General features: G+C 35.6%; 1 protein-coding gene across 1 annotated transcript in view; it reads left to right on the forward strand.

Moving 5' to 3' along the window:
* LOC149783011 (uncharacterized) overlaps window positions 1–23708 on the forward strand; it is a 211537-nt gene that overhangs the window by 146905 nt on the left and 40924 nt on the right. Inside the window, exons 55-64 of the mRNA XM_089934583.1 lie at window positions 2584–2698; window positions 6895–7217; window positions 8172–8283; window positions 10383–10672; window positions 11216–11330; window positions 12250–12551; window positions 13061–13175; window positions 15122–15594; window positions 17642–17759; window positions 22085–22335. Coding sequence (XP_089790709.1) covers window positions 2584–2698; window positions 6895–7217; window positions 8172–8283; window positions 10383–10672; window positions 11216–11330; window positions 12250–12551; window positions 13061–13175; window positions 15122–15594; window positions 17642–17759; window positions 22085–22335 — 2214 coding nt within the window. The remainder of the gene's footprint in view (window positions 1–2583; window positions 2699–6894; window positions 7218–8171; window positions 8284–10382; window positions 10673–11215; window positions 11331–12249; window positions 12552–13060; window positions 13176–15121; window positions 15595–17641; window positions 17760–22084; window positions 22336–23708) is intronic.

Here is a 23708-nt window from a genome sequence, read left to right on the forward strand (position 1 = left end):
ATAGTCTGACATGAGATTGGTTACTACATAGTCTAACATGTGATTAGTTACAATGTAGTCTGACATGGGTTTGGTTACTATATGGTCTCAACAGGTATTGGTTTCTACATAGTCTGACATGGGACTGGTTGTTATGTTACAAACATGAAGTTCTTTGTTAATAACTGACTCAGAATCTCAGGCTCATACCAGTCTAAAATACCACAGGGTGGACTAATATTTTCTGACATGAAAATCAATATAAAGGTAATCAATGAATGAATACTTGACCATCTTGTCAGCTTTGAATCATGTAACCATATTCCCACAAGCCACTTGATGGACTGGTGCACAACACACATCAGGGTAGCTTCACTTATCTCCCATTTTAAAAAAGAAAATGTTATGATGAGTAGATTTCAACTTTATCTTTAAGTTATTATTTTTTTCGTGATTGCATTTTAGCTCAGTTTCCATCTCTAAGGTAGACATTTCCTGTCATGTGTAAACCTGTTCCAACATTGTAAAGATTATTACCATAGCTGTTTGGACAGTTCATTTGATCTCAGGTGACAAATATTAGATTGCAGTGACATAAAAGGAATATAATTTAAATGCGTGGGAAGCATATGCCATATTTTCTCATGTTTAATGTATGTCAAGAGCATAGCTTTAGATTTGCATCACATGTTGCCATGCAGTAAAACCAATAAAGAAAGTAAAATATCAATAATACTTTTATTTGCTTTTTATCTATGTAAGTACAGTGCAAGCAGTATCTGTCATTTTATGGGACAGTATCTCACTTTGTTGAAAATAATGAAACATTGTTTATTCTCTTGCCTATATTTTGTCATAGGTACTGATCATAACTTGACCAACTTTTCTATTGAATATTGTAAATTTTTTGAGAGATACAAAACATAATGCATCTTAATTCAGGCCTGCATCAAGAAAAGTTGGTTGCTTAATAACTTTTTCCATCTATCTGTTAGGCCACATGTTGAGAAATTCACATTTCCTTTGACCACCAAACTCTGCAACCTTTGCTCAAAATTGGATGAAATTCAGTAGGTGAATTGTCTTTTACATGTACATGTATCTTTTAAAGGTTTTGATCTTTCAGGTTCAGTTTTGAAGGTGTTACTGTCATTCTTCCCTCAGTTTTAAATCTCCACTATAGCAGATCCTTGTAACCAGCATAACTCATCTTCCTTTTGTGGGCTTTGTCTTTGACAACACCTTTTTGGACAGAGTTATAGCCCTTGAAAATAACTTCATATTTTCACGTGGGATGTTGCTTGTAACCACAGTAGTGCAAGAACCATTCTAAATATTCAGATAGAATTTTTGTATAAACATGGTTTCATAAACTTACATGAGCCTATTATTGGTTTTGTCTCATCTACTAGTTTGGATAGAGTTAAGGCCATGACAAGTATCAGGCCCTGGGTAGCTGAGTGGTCTTAGGCACTCACAGATCACTGATATCTTACCTCAGTCTGCATGGGTATGAGTCTTGGACTTGGCCAACATGGTATGTGAAAAGCGAGAAGTAACTTCCTTCAGTCGGTAGTTCTTCAAAACCAGGTTCTTTTTCCATAATACACTGGCTGTAATGTACTGTCAGACCATAAAGAAACCCGTGACAGAAACTTAATATCTTCACATGGCATGTTGCTTGTAACTGGCATAACACTAAACAACATTCTGATGCAGTGTGGTGTGAACATTGTTTCATATATTTACATGCATCTTTTATGGGTTTAGTCTCATCTACTCCCTTTTCAACAGGGTTATGCCCCTTTACAAATTGATTAAAAAATATAGTTATGTCCTTTTTCAAGCAATTTCTTGTCTCTACATTGAAACTTGGAATGTTGCTTGCAATCAGTATAGCTAAAGAACTATTCAGTGTATTTTTATGGAATTTGGTAAGATGTGACTTTTATGGGTTTTGCATCATCTGCACAATTTTGGACAGAGTTATAGCCCTTGTAAACAAACTTCATCTCTTTAACTGTAATATTGCTTGTAATTAGCCTAGTTGAAGAACCATTCAACATATTTTTATGCAATTTGAAGTGAACATTAATTGATAGACTTACAGTTGTTTTTTTTATTCGAGATTTGTCTAATCTGCTCCATTTTAGACAGAGTTATGGGCCTTGTTGATCATCTTCATGTCATTATATGGGATGTTACTCATTTGGAACAGTCATGACCCCTGAATGCCCATCTTTTCCAATCTTTGTTTCCAACATAAATTCCTCAGTTTAAAGGCCTTAAGGAGCAAATTGTTGTGAGGAAGCTATCATGTGATGAACAATCTCATATTTATCCCTTTTAACCAGTTAGCCAGAAAATCCACACAAATTTTTACCACATAAAGAAAAGTGGATTTACAGTAAATATTTTCTTTATTTCAACAACTGAAGAATTGTATTGGTCAGAAATGTTATGACTTTTTCCTTGTCTTTTGTATTACAATGTGTGAATGACAGTCATATAACAGTCCTGCATCCCTTGTTTATGCCAATGTAGGCAGTAAATATTTCACACATTGTCGTCATTTATTCTAATACTTTTTTTTTTTTAATGCAGCGGTCTGCACCTACAATGGTGATGTCTACCAGCAGGGCCAACTGTGGTATGATGGCTGTAATGCAATTTGTAGATGTGAGAATGCAAGCTCCAACTTCTACAGATGTCAACAAAGGTGATTTTCTTTTTTTAAAATTTATTCCTTTCTTATATCCCTCTGACTGAAGGTGCAGGGAAATGGCATTTGCATTGTTCCTCTTTCCTTCCATTGATAGACAAGATAGTTTCTATAATATAAACTAAGTTTGCTGTTATCATTTTTGAAACTTTATATGTGCCTCGCCCATTCATAGAGGCAGAAACCTATCAATCTGAGAGCTGCTAAGTCCATGGTCAAGGTTGCTACTGCTGAATATGTTATTTTACATTCTGCGTGATGAGTCAAGTTTCCTTTGCCTAATTTTCATCAAATAACAAAGATAGAATATACATCCAGTTGATTCTGTGGCTGAGGTGAAAGGTCAAGGATACTAGAAACTATATTATAGTTTTTAGATAGTTTTTAGGTTTCCTTTCAAAAAGGAATTATTGATTCTTGGGCCCAGAGGTCAAAGGTGAAGATCACTGGCATTAAAATTGTCATTTTGGGTTCCATGTGATAAGTCTATGTTCAGATTTTCCAAACTCAATTCTAATCAACTTCATAGTTGCATTATGCTTGAAGAAGGGCTGATCCATATTGAGTCTGCAATAAATAGATCAGAGGTCAAGGAGATTGAATCAGAACTTGCATACTTGGTTTTTGCATAGTAACTCAAATTACATGGATCCAATTTTCATTAGATTTCATAGGTATACTACACCCAGACAGTAGTAGTTTCTAATAAGTTACAGGGGCTCAAAGGTCTAAAGTCAATGTCACTGGCTCTTAAATTGCAATTGTTTTCACACACACACAGACACACACACACACACACACACACACACACACACACACACACACACACACACACACACACACACACACCTCTATCTGAATAACATCTAGAGCTTTCCATTTCATGGAATGTCAGAAATTCAAACCACAAGGAAATGAGTTAAGATTTTGGTTTGGTTTGTGTATAAAGATATAGGTTGAATCTTTATAGGTCAAGGTCATTTGAGGCATATCTGTCAATTCTCATGACGGAAGAAAACAACTTCTGATTTTTTGTGGTTGTTCTAAACCTACCTCCCGATTTCATAATATCTTCCGATTTGTGCAGAGTAATCCCAATTATTACATTATGTTGGTCTATTTTCATTTCTCCTAAAAAATAATCATACATAAATAGTTATATCTAATGTAATCCACAGAAGTCATGTTCTATTTTATCACCTGTGAATATTGTTGTGACAAAATAATTATTATCACACTACAAAGAATTTTTTCCTTCAGTGAATAGAATGTTAAGTTTAAGCATTATTCAAGTTAGTTTATGATTTTTTTTAAAAACCCTACAATGATACTAAAATCAGAAAATAAACCACAACAAAAAAATAAGCCACAACAATAAGGCTGTCAGCAATTAGTTTCAATCCCAAGAATGATCACTGAATGCTCTAGCATCTCCATTCCTACCAAAGAAACTTACACAAGTGAACAACTGGCATTACTGTACCATATATACAAACATAAATAACCATCATTAAATTAAAAAGAATGAAAAAACATACCATGCAGCTTATGTGCCCTCAAAAAAAAAAATAATTCAGAATAAACATGTTTTTTTTAGTAAACATTGTTAAATGACTTTTGAGCTGAGAATAAGGAAATAAGGTGGGATGAAAACTTGGGAAATTTAGTTGCCACATGTGCAGTAGTTTGAGACTGTATATTTACAACAAAATAGGGCATCATTTATTTGCCAATCAATTGCTGGTGCTACATAAAACACACTGTAGAGCATGGTTTCTTTGAATGATTCCAGAGGGCCATTCTGTTTCACAAGATAATTGCAATTCTAAGGATTGGCTTTTAACTAGTCACACTGGCTTTCTTGCTTGTTTACTTAAGCCCAACCTTTTGCTATTGTGCAGTTTGGCCAAAGCTGACCAGAATTTGAAAAGAGAGCACATCCTGGGGGAAAATAAGGTGTGTCACATGGAGAAACAGTGCATCCATTGAGAATTTCACGTGTATTGGACCCAGAAGATCAGTCAATATTTAGTGAAAACAAGGCTTAAAAATTACCACAAAAAAATTTCCAATTTTAGGTCTCAATCTTGCTATTTTTTGTTTCAATCTCCCTACTTGGCATTGAAAGTTAATGGGTATGTTTGAGGTAGCAGTTCAGTTTATATCTGTCATAGCTTCATATGGTTGGAGGGATCAGTGATGGTTATTTTTTTGTAAGATTCATAAAGTAATCAGTCTAACAGAAGATTTGCTATTTCTTTCCACCTGCCATAATTAGAATGAATTATCATGTTTGTTTAACTATAGTATGTCTATATGATTGTAACTCATTGTCTGTCTGACTGCTTTTGTGTCTCAGTTTTCCCAACAGTTTGGCAGCTGGATGATTGTCATTGTCAATAATGTTAAGAAGCTGTGTTAGAATTTGTGAAAGTCATATGTCTTCATCATCAGTTGCTCTGTTCAACTGAAACTTTAGTAAATAGAGGATATCTACAGTTTTGGAAATATCTCATGAGTGAAGCGGAAACATTGGATTGTGACATGACTGTTATGGAGAGAGAGTGAGGAAAGGGTGGAAGAAAGAGCAAGAGAGAGAAGAAGAAGAAGAGGGAGAAAATAGACCTAAATAAGGAAATGCAGGTCTGAAGAACATATGTCCATTATTCACTTGATGCAAGTAAATTGTTTCTTTTTATTTTATGCTCACATATATTGGTTAGCATTATGTATTACAGATAAAGTAATATAACTCGTAATGTTTCCAGCATGAAAATGTCAGTGGTTTACCATTTATGTTTGTGTACAATCATAGAAGTAATAACATTCTCTTTCCCAATTCAAAGTAAATTAGGACTTCAAAAAATGAAGAAAAACATAGATTGTCTGCATGCATATATTTACCACAGACTACATAAGTATCTTTAAATAATTCCAAAAGTTTTGGTCATGAAGTTATTAATGGCTTTTGATGGGCAGTAAAAACACTATTTTTTGTATTTACCTCCAGAGAACTATCAACATTATTTCACATAGAAAATATAGCAATCCATGGTCAGACATTACGTTCTGCAGAACGTTTTTCTTAGCCTTCACATCAGCCTACCATTTTCAGATCCCTTTATCTCTTTGTTGATCCATTTCTTCTTTGGTTTCAATACTAATCTATCTTACTAAACTCTTCCTTTACATCCATAAATTAATATCTATATCACTATTGTCGTGATCATCGGTGCAGAAGCGGAACATGGTGATCACTTTGTCACCTGTGTGCATATCTGTATGTCTGTCCATATGTCCTTATCTCTGTCCACAACCTAGATTAGGCACGTGAAACCTATATCCTGCAGCCTGATTTTATCCACTTATTTATATCATATGGTTTGTATCCAGCCTGCGCCCTGGAGAAAGTTGTGCATGTCTGCTCAAGATTATGGTTTATGTTAAAGATTATGTTATAGCTCAATGTTATTTTCACTTTCTAGTGAAATATTGGCGATCTTGACCAAAGTGGGGTCTCATGTTGTTTAAAAAGTTAATGTCTTCCTAACAGAAAAAACTCATTCCAGCTTCTGTCGGCACTGAGTTACCTTCAGGATATTTTAATCTGATATAAGAACAGATGATGTGACAAAGATCCCTCTCTGTCTCTTTTTCAACTTTTGTTGTTATTGTTGTTATAGGGTTTAACGCCATTTTGCAGCACAAGATAGGCTATACATGGCGGCCAGTATTAATGGTGGAGGAAGAACCCGGGAAAACCCCTGAAAGAACCACCGACCCACGAGAAGCTACCGGCAAGCTTTCTCACATATCCACATTGGCCGAGCCCGAGACTCGAACCCACGCAGACAGAGGTGAGATGGCAGTGATCCGTGACGGAGAGCGCTTTAGACCACTCGGCCACTCGGGGCCCCCCTTTTTCAACTTCTAATGTCACATGCAGAAGCAAAAAACCTATATCTTAAGAACTAAGCTATTTAAAGAATACTTTCAGTTACAAATTCTGTAGCACACAATGTTTTTAGGATGGAAACCAAATTGTTTTGAAAACATTGTTGAGAAAAGATGTATGATATAATGTTATTTAGATTAGAAATTAAAAACATGTACTTTTGTTTGCTAGATTTTTCTAATGTCATCAGAGTATTGATTTACACTTGATTTTTTACATGTACATTCAAATCTTCCAGATGTGGTGATTATCCCAACCTTCCAACTGCATGCTACCTAATCCCTGACCCCAAGGATCCAGCATGCTGTGAGAGACCCGAATGTCCATTGCCCACACCAATGGGTACAGCTGTGCCAACCCCAGGTTTTATTGATGTCACTGGTAGCCCACTTGCTGTGGTGACAGGAATTGGCAAGGTTCCTACAATGGCACCTACACCCAACCCATACCCAACACCACAGCCAGGAGTGTCTACTTTGCATCCACCAACTCTGGGCCCAGGAATGTCACCAACTCCCAATCCACCATCTGGGCTCATTCCAATACCAGTGCCTAAGACAGGTGAGAGGCCAAAAATATTATCATGCATAAAATATACAAAAATGAACCAAAGCTTTAAAATTACCATCAGTAATTCATGTTTGGTTTATTATTTAGGTTGGGGTACTTTTGAGGCAGGCTTACAAGAAATTTCTGTTTAGTTTCGTTTTCATGATTTCCTCAACCTTGGCTAGTGACCTGTATTAAATTCATGAAACTGTAATGTGGTAATTAAAATTTGCAAAATCAAAGAACTAAACCTTCACTTTTCCATGATTTGAATTTTGTAAGCTGTTGTTCCCACTCTAAAAGTAATAAAATAAGAGAAAAGGAAGATCTCAGTTGTAAACAATGACTCTTCAGTTTTGGCCACCCTTAAGTAAAAGCACAATAAATCACAAAAGAAGAGTTTGCATAAATTGACAATGTTTCAACTTGAACTTCTGACATAATCTGCAAATTTAAGATGTTTGGAAAATCCTACACCAGAGCTGAAACACATAAAAGCATTTAATTTTTTTTATAGTTTATGTGGTTGGACTTTTGTTGCATACATGCTATATGTTAGTTAAAAAATAATGTTTAAACTCAAGATTAATATCTGACAAAAGGACCAACATTTTGCCAAATGCATGGGTCGTGTAATATATACATTGGTGCCAGCCCTACTGGCCAACAGTAATTTCAAACACTATTCAGTGTGCATATAGTTTATGGTATGCTTAAAAGTGCTAATGCACACAACCAACCTTTTAATGCATCAGTAATAAGTACATGTATAATCTTTTCAGCATAATTGTACTACAAGATAGTGAAATGAAGCATGTGTCAGTGACCTGTCCATCTATTGATTACAATTTATGGTTTGTAACAAACATATTTCATGAGTCTTGTGGTGTTCATGAGCAACAATTTAAACTAATTTATTCCTTTCAGATATTAAAAAAATAACAGTTGAATATTTCATTGCTCCAGGTTGCATGTACAAGGGCTTTGTCTACAACCAAGGCCAAAAATGGGATGATGGATGTGATTATGAATGTGAATGTATTGATGAACACACTGGACAGTATCGCTGTATGGAGAAGTATGTATTTAATTATCTGGTGAAATGCTTTTATGTAAGATTAATCAACACTAGAGCAGTTGAGATGAATATCACAATTAAACTGTGCTTGTTGAGATCTTAGTTCCAGTCTCTACCTTTGGGATCCAGCTCACAGTAGAGCAGAGTGATTCATGTGGGATGAATACTGGCAGGTAGATAATGTCCTTCTCCCCTCCCCAGCCATGTTGATTTACTCTTGTTCTTTACTCTTGTTATGCCTTCATTGGTATTATGTTACTATAGGCATCATTGTCAATATCCTCACCCACCTACCTCAGCCTTGTTGATCTTATCTTGTTCTGCCTACATTGGTATTCCTATACTATAGAAATTATTATCAAATGTCCTTTCCCACCCCACCCCAGCCCTGTTGATGTACTCTTGTTCTACTTACATTGGTATTCCTGTACCATAGACATACTTATCAAATGTCCTTCCCACCCACCCCCAACCCTGTTGATATACTCTTGTTCTACTTTCATTGGTATTCCTGTACCATAGACATTATTATGAAATGTCCTTTTCCACCCCACCTTGGCCATGTTGATGTACTCTTGTTCTTCCTACATTGGTATTTCTGTACTATAGACATTATTATTAGATGTCCTTCCCACCCACCCCCAACCCTATTGATATACTCTTGTTCTACTTACATTGGTATTCCTGTACCATAGACATACTTATCAAATGTCTATCCCCACCCCACCCCAGCCCTGTTGATATCCTCTTGTTCTGCCTACATTGGTATTCCATTACTATAGACATTATTATGAAATGTCCTTTTCCACCCCACCCCGGCCATGTTGATGTACTCTTGTTTTTCCTATATTGGTATTTTTGTACTATAGACATTATTATCAAATGTCCTTCCCACCCACCCCCAGCCCTATTGATATACTCTTGTTCTACTTACATTGGTATTCCTTAAAGGCATCATTGCTAGTTTGTGGAGATTTTGTTTTGAAGTTGAAATTAATATTATAGTGGTCCTCTTCTTGAATGGTCCAACTGATCAACAGCCACCTTCTGTTTATGGCTAGAATCCAATGGTACCAACAAGTTTGTGTTTAAAAGTACTCATCAGGGATAGCTACCCCCTCTAGAACCACCATGAGCCGACATTTTAGTGTAGAATCTTTCAAATTTACCCCCTTATGAGTGGCCAAAATCTCAAGAATATTTGTTGATTTCTCAACTCAACACATTGACATTTGTTCTAATATGCTGCTAAAGTAATTTTAGTCCATACAAACAGGCAAGTATTTCAGTTATCCTTACTACTGTGTTTTCCTTACATGTTAGGTTTTGTCACATTGATAATTACTATTATTACCACTGGTAACTATCAAGCTGCCAAAAGCTAACCAGATAGTAAAATGGTATGTTTACCATAGTGACTTCCCACTCAGAGATTGCCAGACTGATGAAAAAAGAAAACAAAAACTTGATCACATGACAAGCTCACTTCCTTTGTAAACATTGGGTATCTTGTGTGATAACTACAAATTGCCAATGAAGGTTAAATTATTACAAAAAGTACAAAATGTCGTTGTTGGACATTCTCAGTTAGGAAGGAAACTTGAAAGCAATTCAGCTAAACAAAATGAGGGAGAGTCCTTTGATCACTACTGAGACATTTGATATTTGAAAGATTGAAATAAACATTGCCAGAATACATTGAACTGCAATGAGTGGAAAAACAGAATAGTTACAGCCAGGTGCCTGGAATTTATTGACAAGGTGGTTTTGCCACTCCTCCTCTTTTTGCTGCAGAAGGGGTGTCCTTATAAGAGAGGTACCACATTACATACATCATGTTGCATTTCACAGTTGTAACAAAGTGTTAAACAGATTTCTCTTTACATTGAAACAATTCCATTATGGTCATTGGTTCCTACTATAAAAAGGCTGAAATCCAGTAGTCAGAGTATGTGTCTGTTCTTTTAGTATTGCAGTATTTACAGTTTTTATATTAAACATATTGATTGTGTCCCAAGTAATCTTGTTAAACATATATTCTGAATAAAGTTAATACGGAAACACACTTTACAAGATTCCTGTCTTGTTTTATTTCAAAGATGTCCAAGATATAGCAGTATTCCTCAACAATGCATACTGTTACAAGATCCCAAGAATCCTTGCTGTCAGAAGCCATACTGTGACTTTTTCAATCCAACACCATTCCCAACTGGCTACCCAACACCACAGCCTAACCTAATACCTACACCTAGACCAGGTGTGATGACTGCTGCCCCATATGTGATACCTTTCCTGTCTCCCACCCCAGGCCCAGTAGCAGGACCAAGTCCCAAACCAGGATCACCCACCCCAGCACCAAATGCTGGACCATATGCTACTCCACCACCAGGTACACAATTTTGATTTTAGAACGTTTACTTTAAACATGTTTTTTGTTTGCATACATTTTATGTTTTCAAGATAAATTGAATATGCAATTAAATCAGATACCAGTTTTGTAAAAAAACATTGTTACAGTCTGATAAAGAATAAAACAAAGCTAGAAACCTACAGCAGGGTGTCTAATGGAATAATAATAATAATGACAATAATAATAATAATAATAGTAATTGCTCTTATACTAAAAGTAAGAATAAGTTGAAAATGAAGAGCATAAAAGTTACAGCAAAATAAGTATAATATAATTACATTATGATATAATTTTATTATAATTATTATTTTATGGTGACATTCACAGTAATAAGCAAAAGTAGAATAGTTAGCATGTCTTATGGATAAAATACATTACACCCCTTACATGATTGATAGAACACACTTCACAAAGTTGATACCAATATTATAAGAAAAATTAAGAAAAATCAAAACAAAAATAATTCATAAGATAAAGCATTCTGTTCGAGTGTTTTAAAACCAGTAAATATCCTTTATTCAGGTTATTGTGTATACAGTGGTGTGTACTACACTCAAGGACAGACCTGGGATGATGGTTGTAAGTTAAAATGCAAATGTGAAGATGTGTCCAGGGGCTTCTATACATGCTTTCAGAGGTACAGTATATTTTTCACTACTTTATTTAAAGAAATATTTTTTGATCTCTCAATGCAATTTTTGTGCTACAAAACTCAAAGAAAATATATCAAAAACTTTTCTAACAGTTACCTACTTGTATAAAGGTCAAGTACAAATAATCCCAATCAAATATGTGAGTGGACATTTACCTGTATATAAAGGTTGCCTACTCAATAAAAGCCAGTTTCTGTTAGTGTGGGTAAGCTTGTCAGTTTCTGTTAGTGTGGGTAAGCTTGTCAGCCAGTTTCTGTTAGTGTGGGTAATCTTGTCAGACAGTTTCTGTTAGTGTGGATAAGCTTGTCAGACAGTTTCTGTTAGTGTGGGTAATCTTGTCAGACAGCTTCTGTTAGTGTGGGTAATCTTGTCAGCCAGTTTCTGTTAGTGTGGGTAAGCTTGTCAGTTTCTTTTAGTGTGGGTAAGCATGTCAGACAGTTTGTCAGACAGGTTTGCCTATAAAGTAAAGCATGTATTACACGCTATTATCACATGCAACAATACATGTATCATCCATGAATGTCCTTGGCAATTTATGAGACCAGTATGAATAATAATATGTGTAGTTTCCTTTTTTTAGCTGAAAATTCCTGGGTAAGTAAATGCAACGAAGTTGAACACAAAACTTACTTGGCATGCTGTTAAGACAGATAAAATACTTAAAAGTTTCACTTTGCTCTAAGTAGATGGGAGAATAATTAATGCAAAATACGAACTTAGTGAGAAAACTAAACTTGCAGCATCGTTGACATGAAGTAAATAATACATGATAATATTACAAGAAATTCATAATATGCCTATGCAAAAAAATTAACCTGACAAAATGTATTAGATTTGATGATGCTACAAATTAAATATTTGGTTTTAAAATATCAGACTCTTACAAGTTGTAATTCTTTATAGATGCCCAACATACAGCAATCTGCCCAGCACATGTGTATTGAGGACAGACCAAAATGATCCCTGTTGTATCGTCCCTGACTGTAACAACATCCCGACCCCAATGCCACCCACCCCAACACCTGCCCCACCAGGAGTATCTACACAGAAACCACCCACATTGGCACCAGGTGCCACTTATCCTACTCCAGTACCATCCATCATTGTCCCCACAGCCATCTCTGGTTCATTCACAGGCGTTGGAACTGGCAGTATGAACAGTCTTGTACCATACAATCCAAGCTCAGGAAATGCTGGATTTAGCTGTGAGTGCCATTTTTTGTTTATCGCTTGGCTCAAGTTCAAGGTCTTTGTTTATCTGTTGCATTTACATTCATAAGTTCAAAGTATTTTTGATGTTGATGACATTCAGAATGATAACCGAGTCAGGGTAACTATAAATGTCCAGTATCAATGAAAGAATTTATAACTTAAATGATTGAGGGCAATAATTTTAAAACAATGTAGGCATCATGCACTATTTTTGTTATATTCATGTTGTGATTTTTAAAAAATGTACTTCAACAAATGCTACCTAACTATCAGTATTACAAATTAGTTCATTCATGTCAGCCCAACAATGATAATTTTTTAGTAGAGTTGACAAGAAATTGAAGCATCTAGTCCTTGTGGCAAGCTTAAAAAGTTGTCAATTTATGCAATTCTAGAGTACAAGTAACTCTTCTGGAGGACCAGCATCTTTTTAAAATTGCTAGTCCTTCATGCCAGAGAGGAATGTAGGGAAAGGGGCTACACTGTTGGCTGTTTCTTTCAGCTGCATGTGTATACAAAGGCACAGCCTACAACCAGAACCAGAAGTGGGATGATGGTTGCCAATACAAGTGTGAATGTCTAGATGCATCCAGAGGAATGTACAGATGTACAGAAAGGTAGGTATTCATTTGATAATAAAATAGTCACAGTAGATCATTAGACTCACACAAATTGTAATTTATTTTATATAGATGCCCAAAGGTCCTGGATGCAATACCCACCCAGGCTGGCTGCTTCATTGTGTCCTGTGGAAAGGCACTTAGTTTCTATTTCCTCTGCATTATAGCCAATAATGTGTTTTAAAAAATGTCTTTAAACCAGTCACAGAAATGATTAATTTATTCAACTCATTGATTAGTTAAATTGCAGACACAGTTGACATGGTTCATAGACTCTCAGGAGATCCATGACTGGTGTAATAGCTGTTAAATTCAGCAAAATTGATTGATTGATTGTTTCTAGTGTTGAACAACACATCAGTAGACGAAAGACTATCACATATACTCCATTATAAGTTCATGAGCCTTAATTTCAATCTCACGTAAATTCTCTTTAATTGAAAACAAGGGCACATGTATCTTTGACAACCTCAAAACATGTTGTACAATCTAGACCCATATTACTGAAATGCTGACAAAAAAGATACACCACTCCCTTGATAACTCACACCCTGATAACTTGCAAACCCACTCGTAATGCGGGGTCAGGTGCGGATCCCATTTTTTAAACCAGAAAATACCCCAAAAATTGACCCCTATTTGTTGAATCTGATGAAAATCATGGTCAAAATTGGTAATGGAAACTTTGATATCTCATTCGTTTTATCATCGAAAACAGTAGATAGGACCTGGAAATTTTAATCAACATTATGAAATATCAAATTTAAAAATAGGTTATTCAATTTTTTACCTTTTCTTTCCAAACATAGCTTCTAGTACACCGCAATTAACGATATTTAAGGAAATTTCGTTCAATGAAAATGTCACGACAAGTTTGGGCAGTACTTTAATAAATAAATACAAAATAAATAATTTTTTTATCAACTGAAATTTGTGTTTTAATTCTATCTTTTAGTTCCTTTTAAGTGTAATTGTCATAAATGCAATGTGTCCTCTTGTAATTAAACGTAAAATGCGTCAATCTACCGTAATAGCTATGTCCGTGAGCCTTTCTCTGAAAACCTAATTTTGCCAACCATGTTTTGATAACTGACTTGTGGAAGTATTTGTTGTATTGTTGCACTGAATTAAAAGCTGGCCCCCTTTGTTATGTCAAGTTAATTATGTCTTTTGAATCAAATAAAGAAGGTGGAATAAAAGAAAAGTTATAAGGCATGAAAATCCTACAAAATTAAAATCTAGTGGTCATGGTCGTATGTCGGGTGAACTCGCTTCATTTGATCAGTCGAACACTGTTATAAATGTTATTGTGTATGTAACATAAACTACCTTAAATTAACCGACTCTTTCATAACTGTGATCAAAGATAGCAAGGCAGCCAAGCGAAATGAATACTTCGTAAAATAAAGAGCTTGATTTCACAGATACGGCCCATTATGGGCCAGTGAGTTTCAGAGAATTCTTGAACTGGCACTTAGAGATATCCTCAGGGATGATAAGAAGTTTCATTATTATTTCCAATGAAATCACGACATCAATATTGTACTAATTGAACAATACAAAAATTGAGTTTCGATATAGACGATTGTCTCATGAAATAAATGTCACATGTTTTTGAGAGAAAGGAATCTTGTTTGGTGGTGTATCAACAGTTAGTCTAGTTCCCTATTATTGACGTGATTGTAAAATGATGATTCAGTCATTAAACAGCCCGTTTCCTAATGCCGTCCCCCACCCCCATGGTTTTCTTGATGTCAAAGCAAATTTAATTTTTGGCGGACCCTTGGTAATTCGTGCACTCGCTTATAGTACGGTCTTCACTTGTGGACCCCGTTGTGCGCGAGTTATTGAGGGAGAGGTGTACACATTTTGCTCCAAGATCATCTGTCAGATGAAGGTTACATTTGTAGAAACAAACCTAAAGTAATTGAATATTTTTCCAGATGCCCCAAATATTATTACCTGCCGCCTCAGTGCTATTATGAAAAGGATCCCAGTGACTCTTGCTGCCAGGTGGCCAAGTGTAACCCCTATGCCACTCCAGTTCCACAGTCACCAATAACTTTAATCCCAGGCTCTGGCACTGGACCAGCTGGCACCAATCCACCATACAACCCAGTCACTGGACCAGGAGTTAGTGGCTCACATCAACCATACACAGCATACCCAGGCTCTGGCACTGGACCAGCTGGCACCAATCCACCATACAACCCAGTCACTGGACCAGGAGTTAGTGGCTCTCATCAACCATACACGGCATACCCTGGCTCTGGCACTGGACCAACTGGCACCAATCCACCATACAACCCAGTCACTGGACCAGGTATTTCAGGCTCTGTACAGCCATTCACTCTTCAGCCTAACCCAGGAACTGGCATCTCGGGAACTGGTCAAACAATCACAGTACAGACGCCAAGTGAGTACATTAGCAAAACTATCTGCTTCTTTGACTAATTATGCCACCATTAAAATAAGAAAATTTTCAAAGAAAAAAGTTTTGAATTTCATTCAATGTCTTTTGGCAATCATTTGGACTGATGCAGAAAAAAGACTGTTTCATTTCAAATGTATCATTTTGATTGCATCCACTTTTTAATGACAGAAGCCATGCTTGAAGGTCTATCATAACAAAAAATTGGGTTCATTTTCATGTAATGCTGATATTTGTTAAAATGCAGACATTAGAATTTTACCCTATCACTGAGAAGTTCCTTGTACTATCATTAATTAGACTGTGTTACATGAAAACGGGATACAAGACCATAGGTCAGTGGGAAAAATACCAGGTCAGCATGAAAATGAATAATATCATTAGGAAAAATATCATTAGTCAGAACGTGTTACATGAAGACCTGGTATGAGATTATATTAGGTCAGTGAGAACACAAGGTCACTGTGACATTAAATTATGCATGATGCCATTAGTCAGTGTTACATGAAGACCTGGTATGAGATTATATAAGGTCAGTGAGAACACAAGGTCACTGTGACATTAAATTATGCATGATGCCATTAGTCAGTGTTACATGAAGACCTGGTATGAGATTATATAAGGTCAGTGAGAACACAAGGTCACTGTGACATTAAATTATGCATGATGCCATTAGTCAGTGTTACATGAAGACCTGGTATGAGATTATATAAGGTCAGTGAGAACACAAGGTCACTGTGACATTAAATTATGCATGATGATATTAGTCAGAGTGTTACATGAAGACCTGGTATGAGATGAGATAAGGTCAGTGGGAACACCAGGTCAGTGTGACATGAAAGTATGAATGATGTTGTTAGTCAGATTGTGCTACATGAAGACCAGGAATGAGATATAACGTCAGTGGGAACACCAGGTCACTGTAACATGAAATTATGATAGTATTAGTCACAGTGTATTACATGATGACCTAGTATGAGATCACTGAAGGTCTGTGGGAAATATATCAGGTCAGTGTAACATGACTTCTTGAGTGTTAATCATTAGCTAGAGTGTGTTTAGATAAAGACTAGGTCTTAAGACCTGGTATGAGACCATATAAGGTCAGTGGAAAAAATACCAGATCAGTGTAACATGACATCATGAGTGATATCATTAGCGCACCTGTATGTAGTAGAGGGGCTCTGTTGTACTACCACTAGCATCTGCACTGGCAAAACCATACATATATAAAGCCTCACTGCAGCTCAACAATTATTTTGTCCTAGGGTCTAGTCTGTAGTTTGGAGTGGATTATATAGAATATACCCACCCCCAACCCCGCAGAAGGGGATGAGGGAGCCAACTTTGGACATATGTGTACAATACTGGTACATTCATGTTCTTAGTTAATGTTTTTTCATTTAGCTCAGGTTTTTGGCACAATGTATGCATAAGGGTTATACCTGGAATCACGAAACTTGGGGACACAATACAGCCTAATGAGTACTACACCTCATGACCAACATAGGTCCCTGTGACTAATATATTACATTTCAGCGACATTGCTTAATTTTTTTTTGAGTTTATTTCTCAAGCTCAGTTTACTCAAAATTCATCATATTAGAGGAGTGTCTGAAACTATCAGCACAAAACCCTAACAGCAAAAGAAGGTCACTGTGACCATCATTTCACATTGTACTGTCTTGGATTAAATTTTTGCACTGATGACCATATTTAATTTTTTGCACCCTGTATACATATTGTTATACCTATAATTATGAAACGTGGTGAGGATATGATGAGTAGTATACCCTTGTTGCAAAAATATCTTAGTATGTATTATGTATTTATTTTGTATACGATATGTAGTCACAGTCAGATCAGTGATGAATATTATGCAAGAAAGTCTGTCAAGCTGCCAATGTGTCTGTAAATCAAATAATGTTCACACTCTTTCTAGTGATAAAATTGTTTTGCAGGCCATAGGTATCGGCACGTGGTAGGGTTTGAGTGACGTACAGCAATATGTTAATTTCTTCTCTCTCTTCAGCCATGTGTGTATACACTGATGGAACTCAGCATGCTAAGGGTTCTAGATGGCAGGTCAGCTGTCAGTATGACTGTGTCTGTGATGACCCAGCAACCAACAGATTCCATTGCACTGGCAGGTAATGGACCTTTGATCATAGTCACACTTTTGCAGATTAATGAAATCTTCCCATCTATGCATTGAAATCAAAGGGAATAAGATTCATTTTAGAAGCAATGCTAATGTCCCTAATGCAAATCTTATCTCCTAGGGTTAGACTTGCCTATCCTTTACACAGGCATGGATGATTTTTTTCTCTTGGCAAACATAATGCATTACTTTGGGTGAATATAGGCACAACATATCTTCCGTAACATGCCATGCCATGCGAGAAACATGATTGATTACTCCCTGACAACCAGATATAGTTTTCAGTAATTTAAGGAAAATGAAAGAAAAAATAAACAGAGAGAGATATATTTCTTTACCACCATGATATATGCCTGTATAAACAGTAAAGATTCCAGTTTAGTGTTCTTTTAACACTATCTCTGGGGCAGTTAATTGTTGTACAGGTAAATAAATGGTAAGATGGTCAGAGATAAACAACAACCATTTCTAATTACTTACATGGCAACAAGAGTTAGGGTGATGCTGTGTTATGTCAGAATTGCTGTGGCAGAGCCCTTTAGACTAAATTTCATGGTAAAGAACACAAAGTGGAACAACTCAATTCATTCTACTATAAGTAAATTGAAGAGATGCATGTTGAAGAACAAAAGTTAATACACATCATTGCTTTGAATGAGAATGTTCAAGCCATCTCTATTAAACATTATTGACAAGTTCATGATATTAGCAGATGTTTCTTTAATGCCGTATTTCACTCCATATATACCACACAAAATATTATTTCTGCTGTCAGAATAGTATACAAGTGTAATTCATTTTTAGAGGCAAATGTCGGCTTCAGCTGTATATCAGGGACGGATGTGCTATCTGCAAAATGAGCAAAATCCATCAAGACTACATTTGAGAACTTCTGGTTTGTCACAATGCAATGATTGCTTCAGATAATGACTGTTCTGCTGTCTAATTGATTTTAGAGAAAACCCCATAAATACTGGGAGGTTGGCTGGTATGGGTGGTATTTGAAAAATCTTGCAGAGTACAATACAAACCCACTTATCTCAGTCTCGGTGATCTTGAGAACCAGAGTATGTCAAGCATTTTTGTCCGGTCCTGAAAAAAATTCTTCTTTGTTATGCAGATTTTTTCCTGTTTATCTCAAGCTCTGTTAAGTCAATAACCCTGTTATGTCGAGTATAAGTTTCGGTCCGAAGTGACATGTCGACCCGCTTAATTTGACAAAATGCAACTTTTGATGTCCAACTTGGAGAAATTTTGCAACAAATGATCTGGCATTTCCTCTACACTGGCAAGGATGGAAAAAGTCAGTACAAGACCAGATTTTACTGGTACAAATGCTAATCAACCAGTCTCATCAATACATGGTTTATGACTTGCATAGAATGGAGAAAATTATGTTGTAAACAATACTTTAGAGTAAAGTGTTGTATGTTTAGGATCTCATAAACAGTAACATGAAAAGAGTGAAGACAACAAGCTTTGTAAAATGTAACAGATAATTTCTTTTCCTAGAAAAAAAAGGTAAAAATGGAAAAAAGAACTTACTGTTTTAAGAATCAAATCCAAAAATAATCCAAGAATAATCCAAAAATTAAAAATTAGAAGTTCTAGTAATAAAATGTTGTAATGAATTTGAGTTCAAGTCCCAGCGAAAGTCCAAAAAGTAAGGCGATCACATATACTATAGCCAGTATAGTATCGATGTGCCAACAGTTCTTTGTTGATCCGCAAACAATAATATTCTGATGTTTGAATTCTGAATAAAATTTCAATAAATGTCTTTGACAAGAATTCTGTATGAGGACTTAAATATTCCCAGAGAAAAGAATTAATAATTCCATAAAATAAAATTTCAACTCAACTGGCCACAACAAAAGACTTTTCAGTGCCAAAGGTAAAATGCTCAAACTGAGATTATTTCTCAATACATTGGTATAAAACCTGATTACTGCGCAAAACAGATGACCACATGTGGGTCAGTCTACTGGGAAACCCTAATTGATACATGATATTTGTCACGTATTCCCAGTATGGCCTCGATTCCACCCTATAAATGACACATTAGGAATAAATAAAAACAGAACTTGTTTACAGGAACCCATACTGATTCTGTATCAAGGTCAGGAACTAGGTCTGCATAAGGATACAAAGTTCTATTATTAGGCGTTTATGACTAAATGGTCAGGTCAAACTAGTTTCTGAAAAATGTCAAATTCCAGTAAACAAAATTACATAATATAAAATGTAATGGAATAAAATTAAATCAAATATAAATTAAATCAGATATACATAACAAAAGAAATTGAATGATTGTGTTTCTGACCTTTACAGGAGCTGCATTCATAATGGACAGCATCACGTCAACACCATGACAATATGGTTTGTTCCACACAGCATCATGAATTTTATATTATCTGTAATGCGGTTAATTATCAGGTCAACATCAGTAAATGTAGGTACAAATACCTAATTTGTTTTACGCTATGTATTTAAAACGAAATTAGGTACTTTTAGGTACATTTACAGATAGGATAAAATTCACGATGCTTTGTGGAACAAACTATAGTGTAATCTCATTCCAATATCATCATGGTTGTCACCAACTTAAACCATACACAATTAACAACTTTGATTTAGTATTTATTTTTTATTTTTTAATAAAGGTAATCGGTAGTTAATAAGTGTTTCCAAGTTTGGCATAAGTGTAAGCCTTCAACCCTCTGCATGGCTAGATCACGTGACTTACAATCATCTATAAATAGAAACCAGCAAAATTCCAAACCTAGGTGGACCCCCACTCCAACTAACATGTGATTATTAATTTGTTTTAAACAATAATAAATAAAACTACAAACGGTATTTAAAAAATCCATAGCACCCATTATTTTTTTTAATGAAGATGTCAATTGCTGTGCAATGATTACAGATTCTTCAGAGCAAATAGAACACAGCAAATAGTGACTGCTTGGATTAATGTCCATGAAATAGTCAGAAGAGTTTTATTTTTTTAATTTGCATTGTTTTTATCTTGAGTCCAATATCGAAGCCTTGCAATCCATCAAAGTGAAATGCCGACTCTGTGTTGTTGCCAATGGTTATTGATCAGAGTCGGGAGGGACATGGGACTACAACTGTATGAATAGAATATGTAGGCTTCTTACAGAATTTGATGTTGAGACAGCCAACTTTAAAGACTTTCAACACATATCACAGTTTGTCAGTATATGAAGACCAACAGCTTCATCTATTTCCAGTACAGAGGCAGATTTTATTGGTAAAAATGAGCATAATGGTGTAAAGGAACCTCTGGTAACCAAAAAAGCGATTAATTTTCACGCACAATTTTGGTTAGTTACATTGTGCTACTAGTTAAAGTCAACACAAACAATTGAATATATATATATTTTTTAAAGTAAAGTCTTGCATGTACATGTACCTGAATTGGCCTAGATTTTGGTCAGCATGAGAAAACAATTGAGGCTACCAAAGGGATGAGGCTATTCATAGGGAAGGAAAAACAACTTTAAATCACTGAACATACTGAAGTGTTGTAAAAACATGCGACTAGTTACTTAATCTCATTTAAAAGACCACCAATCTTTCTTTGCACAACCAGGCATGACTGAACTATTATTTTTATTGTGCTTTAGAAAAGCCATTTGTTTTTTTTAGACAAAACGCCACATTTTTGCTACTTCAGATACATAATCATTGTTATGCAATGGGTTTGACAACTAATCCCTGATATCTTGGGACTCAGTTATGTTGACTATTTTTTTACACCCCTGACGTAATCAAAATAACCAGGTTTGACTGTACTGTATGTGCACCAGTGACTTCATGCGTATGATGTAACTTTAGTAGTTGATGAAATTGTGAAAGGTAAGTTTATGTACCCAAGTTAAAAACAAGTTTATTCAATGAGTGAAATAGGTTGTAATCAGCCAAGTCTGTCCATGTGTGTGTGTATTCAGCTGTGTTCATCCACCCATCATTCCATTTTCCTTGAGAACTGAACTCTTAGGAAAGGCTTTAGATTGTGTAAATAGCTCCAGGGGAAGGGAAATGAGGGTAAAAAGTAACTTAGAAAATGTGGATATTTGCAATTGCCTTCATTTGGAGTATTTAGTTTGTAGATGCAGCCATGTTGTATGTTCCAATCTCATTGCTATTTACACTTGATTTATATCCTCTTTGCTGAAAAGATGATTTAGCATTGATTATATATAAGTCAATGCAATTTTTTCAGTTAAGTTTAACATATTGACATCAAAAGAACACTTGTTAACATATTTTCATAAACTATACTTTTAGATGTCAGGCTTACTCTGGGTTACCAAGCTTCTGTAACTTGATTGACGATCCTGCTGATCCATGTTGTAAGACACCACAGTGCATATTACCAGGCGGTGCAACCTTGACCCCTATCCAGGGCTATGGACCCTCAGGCACTGTTCCACCTGGTTCCCTACAGGTCCTTCCTGTTGGAACACACACTGTTATTACTGGCTCCAACAGACCTCTTGGACCCAACACAGGCACAGGACCAGTCATAGGACAGAGAGGTAAGTTCTGTAAAACAGACAGTTTTCATGAGCGTATCATTTTCATTTTAGCAAAACTAACTTTGCAAAAACTGAATACAAGACCCAGATCTGCTTTTGCAATATTACAGGTAATGTTGTTTGTTTTATGTATGACTTTAAAAATGCTGGTGTATTTTTTATCTGGGCCTATATTGTTAGCAGTTGGTGTGTAGAATCTAGAGCCAGGGGTAATTCCAAGAACAAAATTCTGGGACCCCAGTTCCTAGAATTGGGTATTTTTCTTTGCAAAATGAGTATTTGGGGGAATTTTTAACACATAATCTTATAGTTTCAAATCTCTCTAACCGTCCTCACTCATAATTTTTAATCCAATGTATTTTCAGATGTATACTGTATGCAGAATTAATACTCTATACCAAAATTAATACTTTGTACCAAAATTGGTTCTATATTTGTATTCCTGTTTTGTAGAGATGTTGCCTATTTAAAAGGTTGGGGTTGTAGAAGTTGCAGTTTTGTCACAACTTGATTGTTACAATTTACAATAGGCCTATCTATGTGCCTGTGTACAAGGGGAGTAAGCAATAAATGCTCACAAATACCTGTTATTACAAATAACATTTAATCTATCTTAAATCATAAACAAATTCACATTATGAACACATCATTCAATAAACAAGTAAGACATCAATCACCACTAAGTTCAAGCTAAAGTAATGCAGAAATATGTCTGGAGTCCTATGTTTACAAAAGTTTATCTCAAATTCTGGTCTTCTCACAGACAGGGAATTTAGCATCTGAACCAGAGCATCTCATAATAATTGTCTGTACAGGATGGATGTATGTTCTCAGACAACAATACTGGTCCACACAGGACAAAATTATGCATGCCAACACGAGGTTAAATATGTGCACCAACACAGGGGACGATTACATGTCCACAGAGGACTAGAATATGTCTGTCTGAATTGGATATACTTCTGCATCCGTACATGTAACAAATGCATGTCCACACAGGACTAAATTATACCCCTTACTTGCTTGTCCAGTTCAACATGATGTAGTACAACAGCTAGATTGTCTTGGTTTGTACAAGCGACATCCTAGTACCCTAATAACCAAGCTTACTAACATTAATATGATTAATATGTGAATCATTCGCTGCGATTACATAGTAATTCATTTCTTGACTGACGAATATGTACAATAAAAGTCTGACATTACAAATGAATGACTTCAACTCACTATAGGTATTAGCAATACACAAAAAAAAATATCTTGCAAGCTATACAACTTGGTATGAAATATTCTACATAATACACATTATACAATCAAGTGTGTAATGATACCACTTCAACACTAAAACTGTCATAATAATGGTTTTCAATTTT

Source organism: Sinohyriopsis cumingii, chromosome 15 (assembly GCF_028554795.1).
Source record: "Sinohyriopsis cumingii isolate HCF-2022 chromosome 15, ASM2855479v2, whole genome shotgun sequence".
NCBI classification, from domain to species: Eukaryota; Metazoa; Mollusca; class Bivalvia; order Unionida; family Unionidae; genus Sinohyriopsis; species Sinohyriopsis cumingii.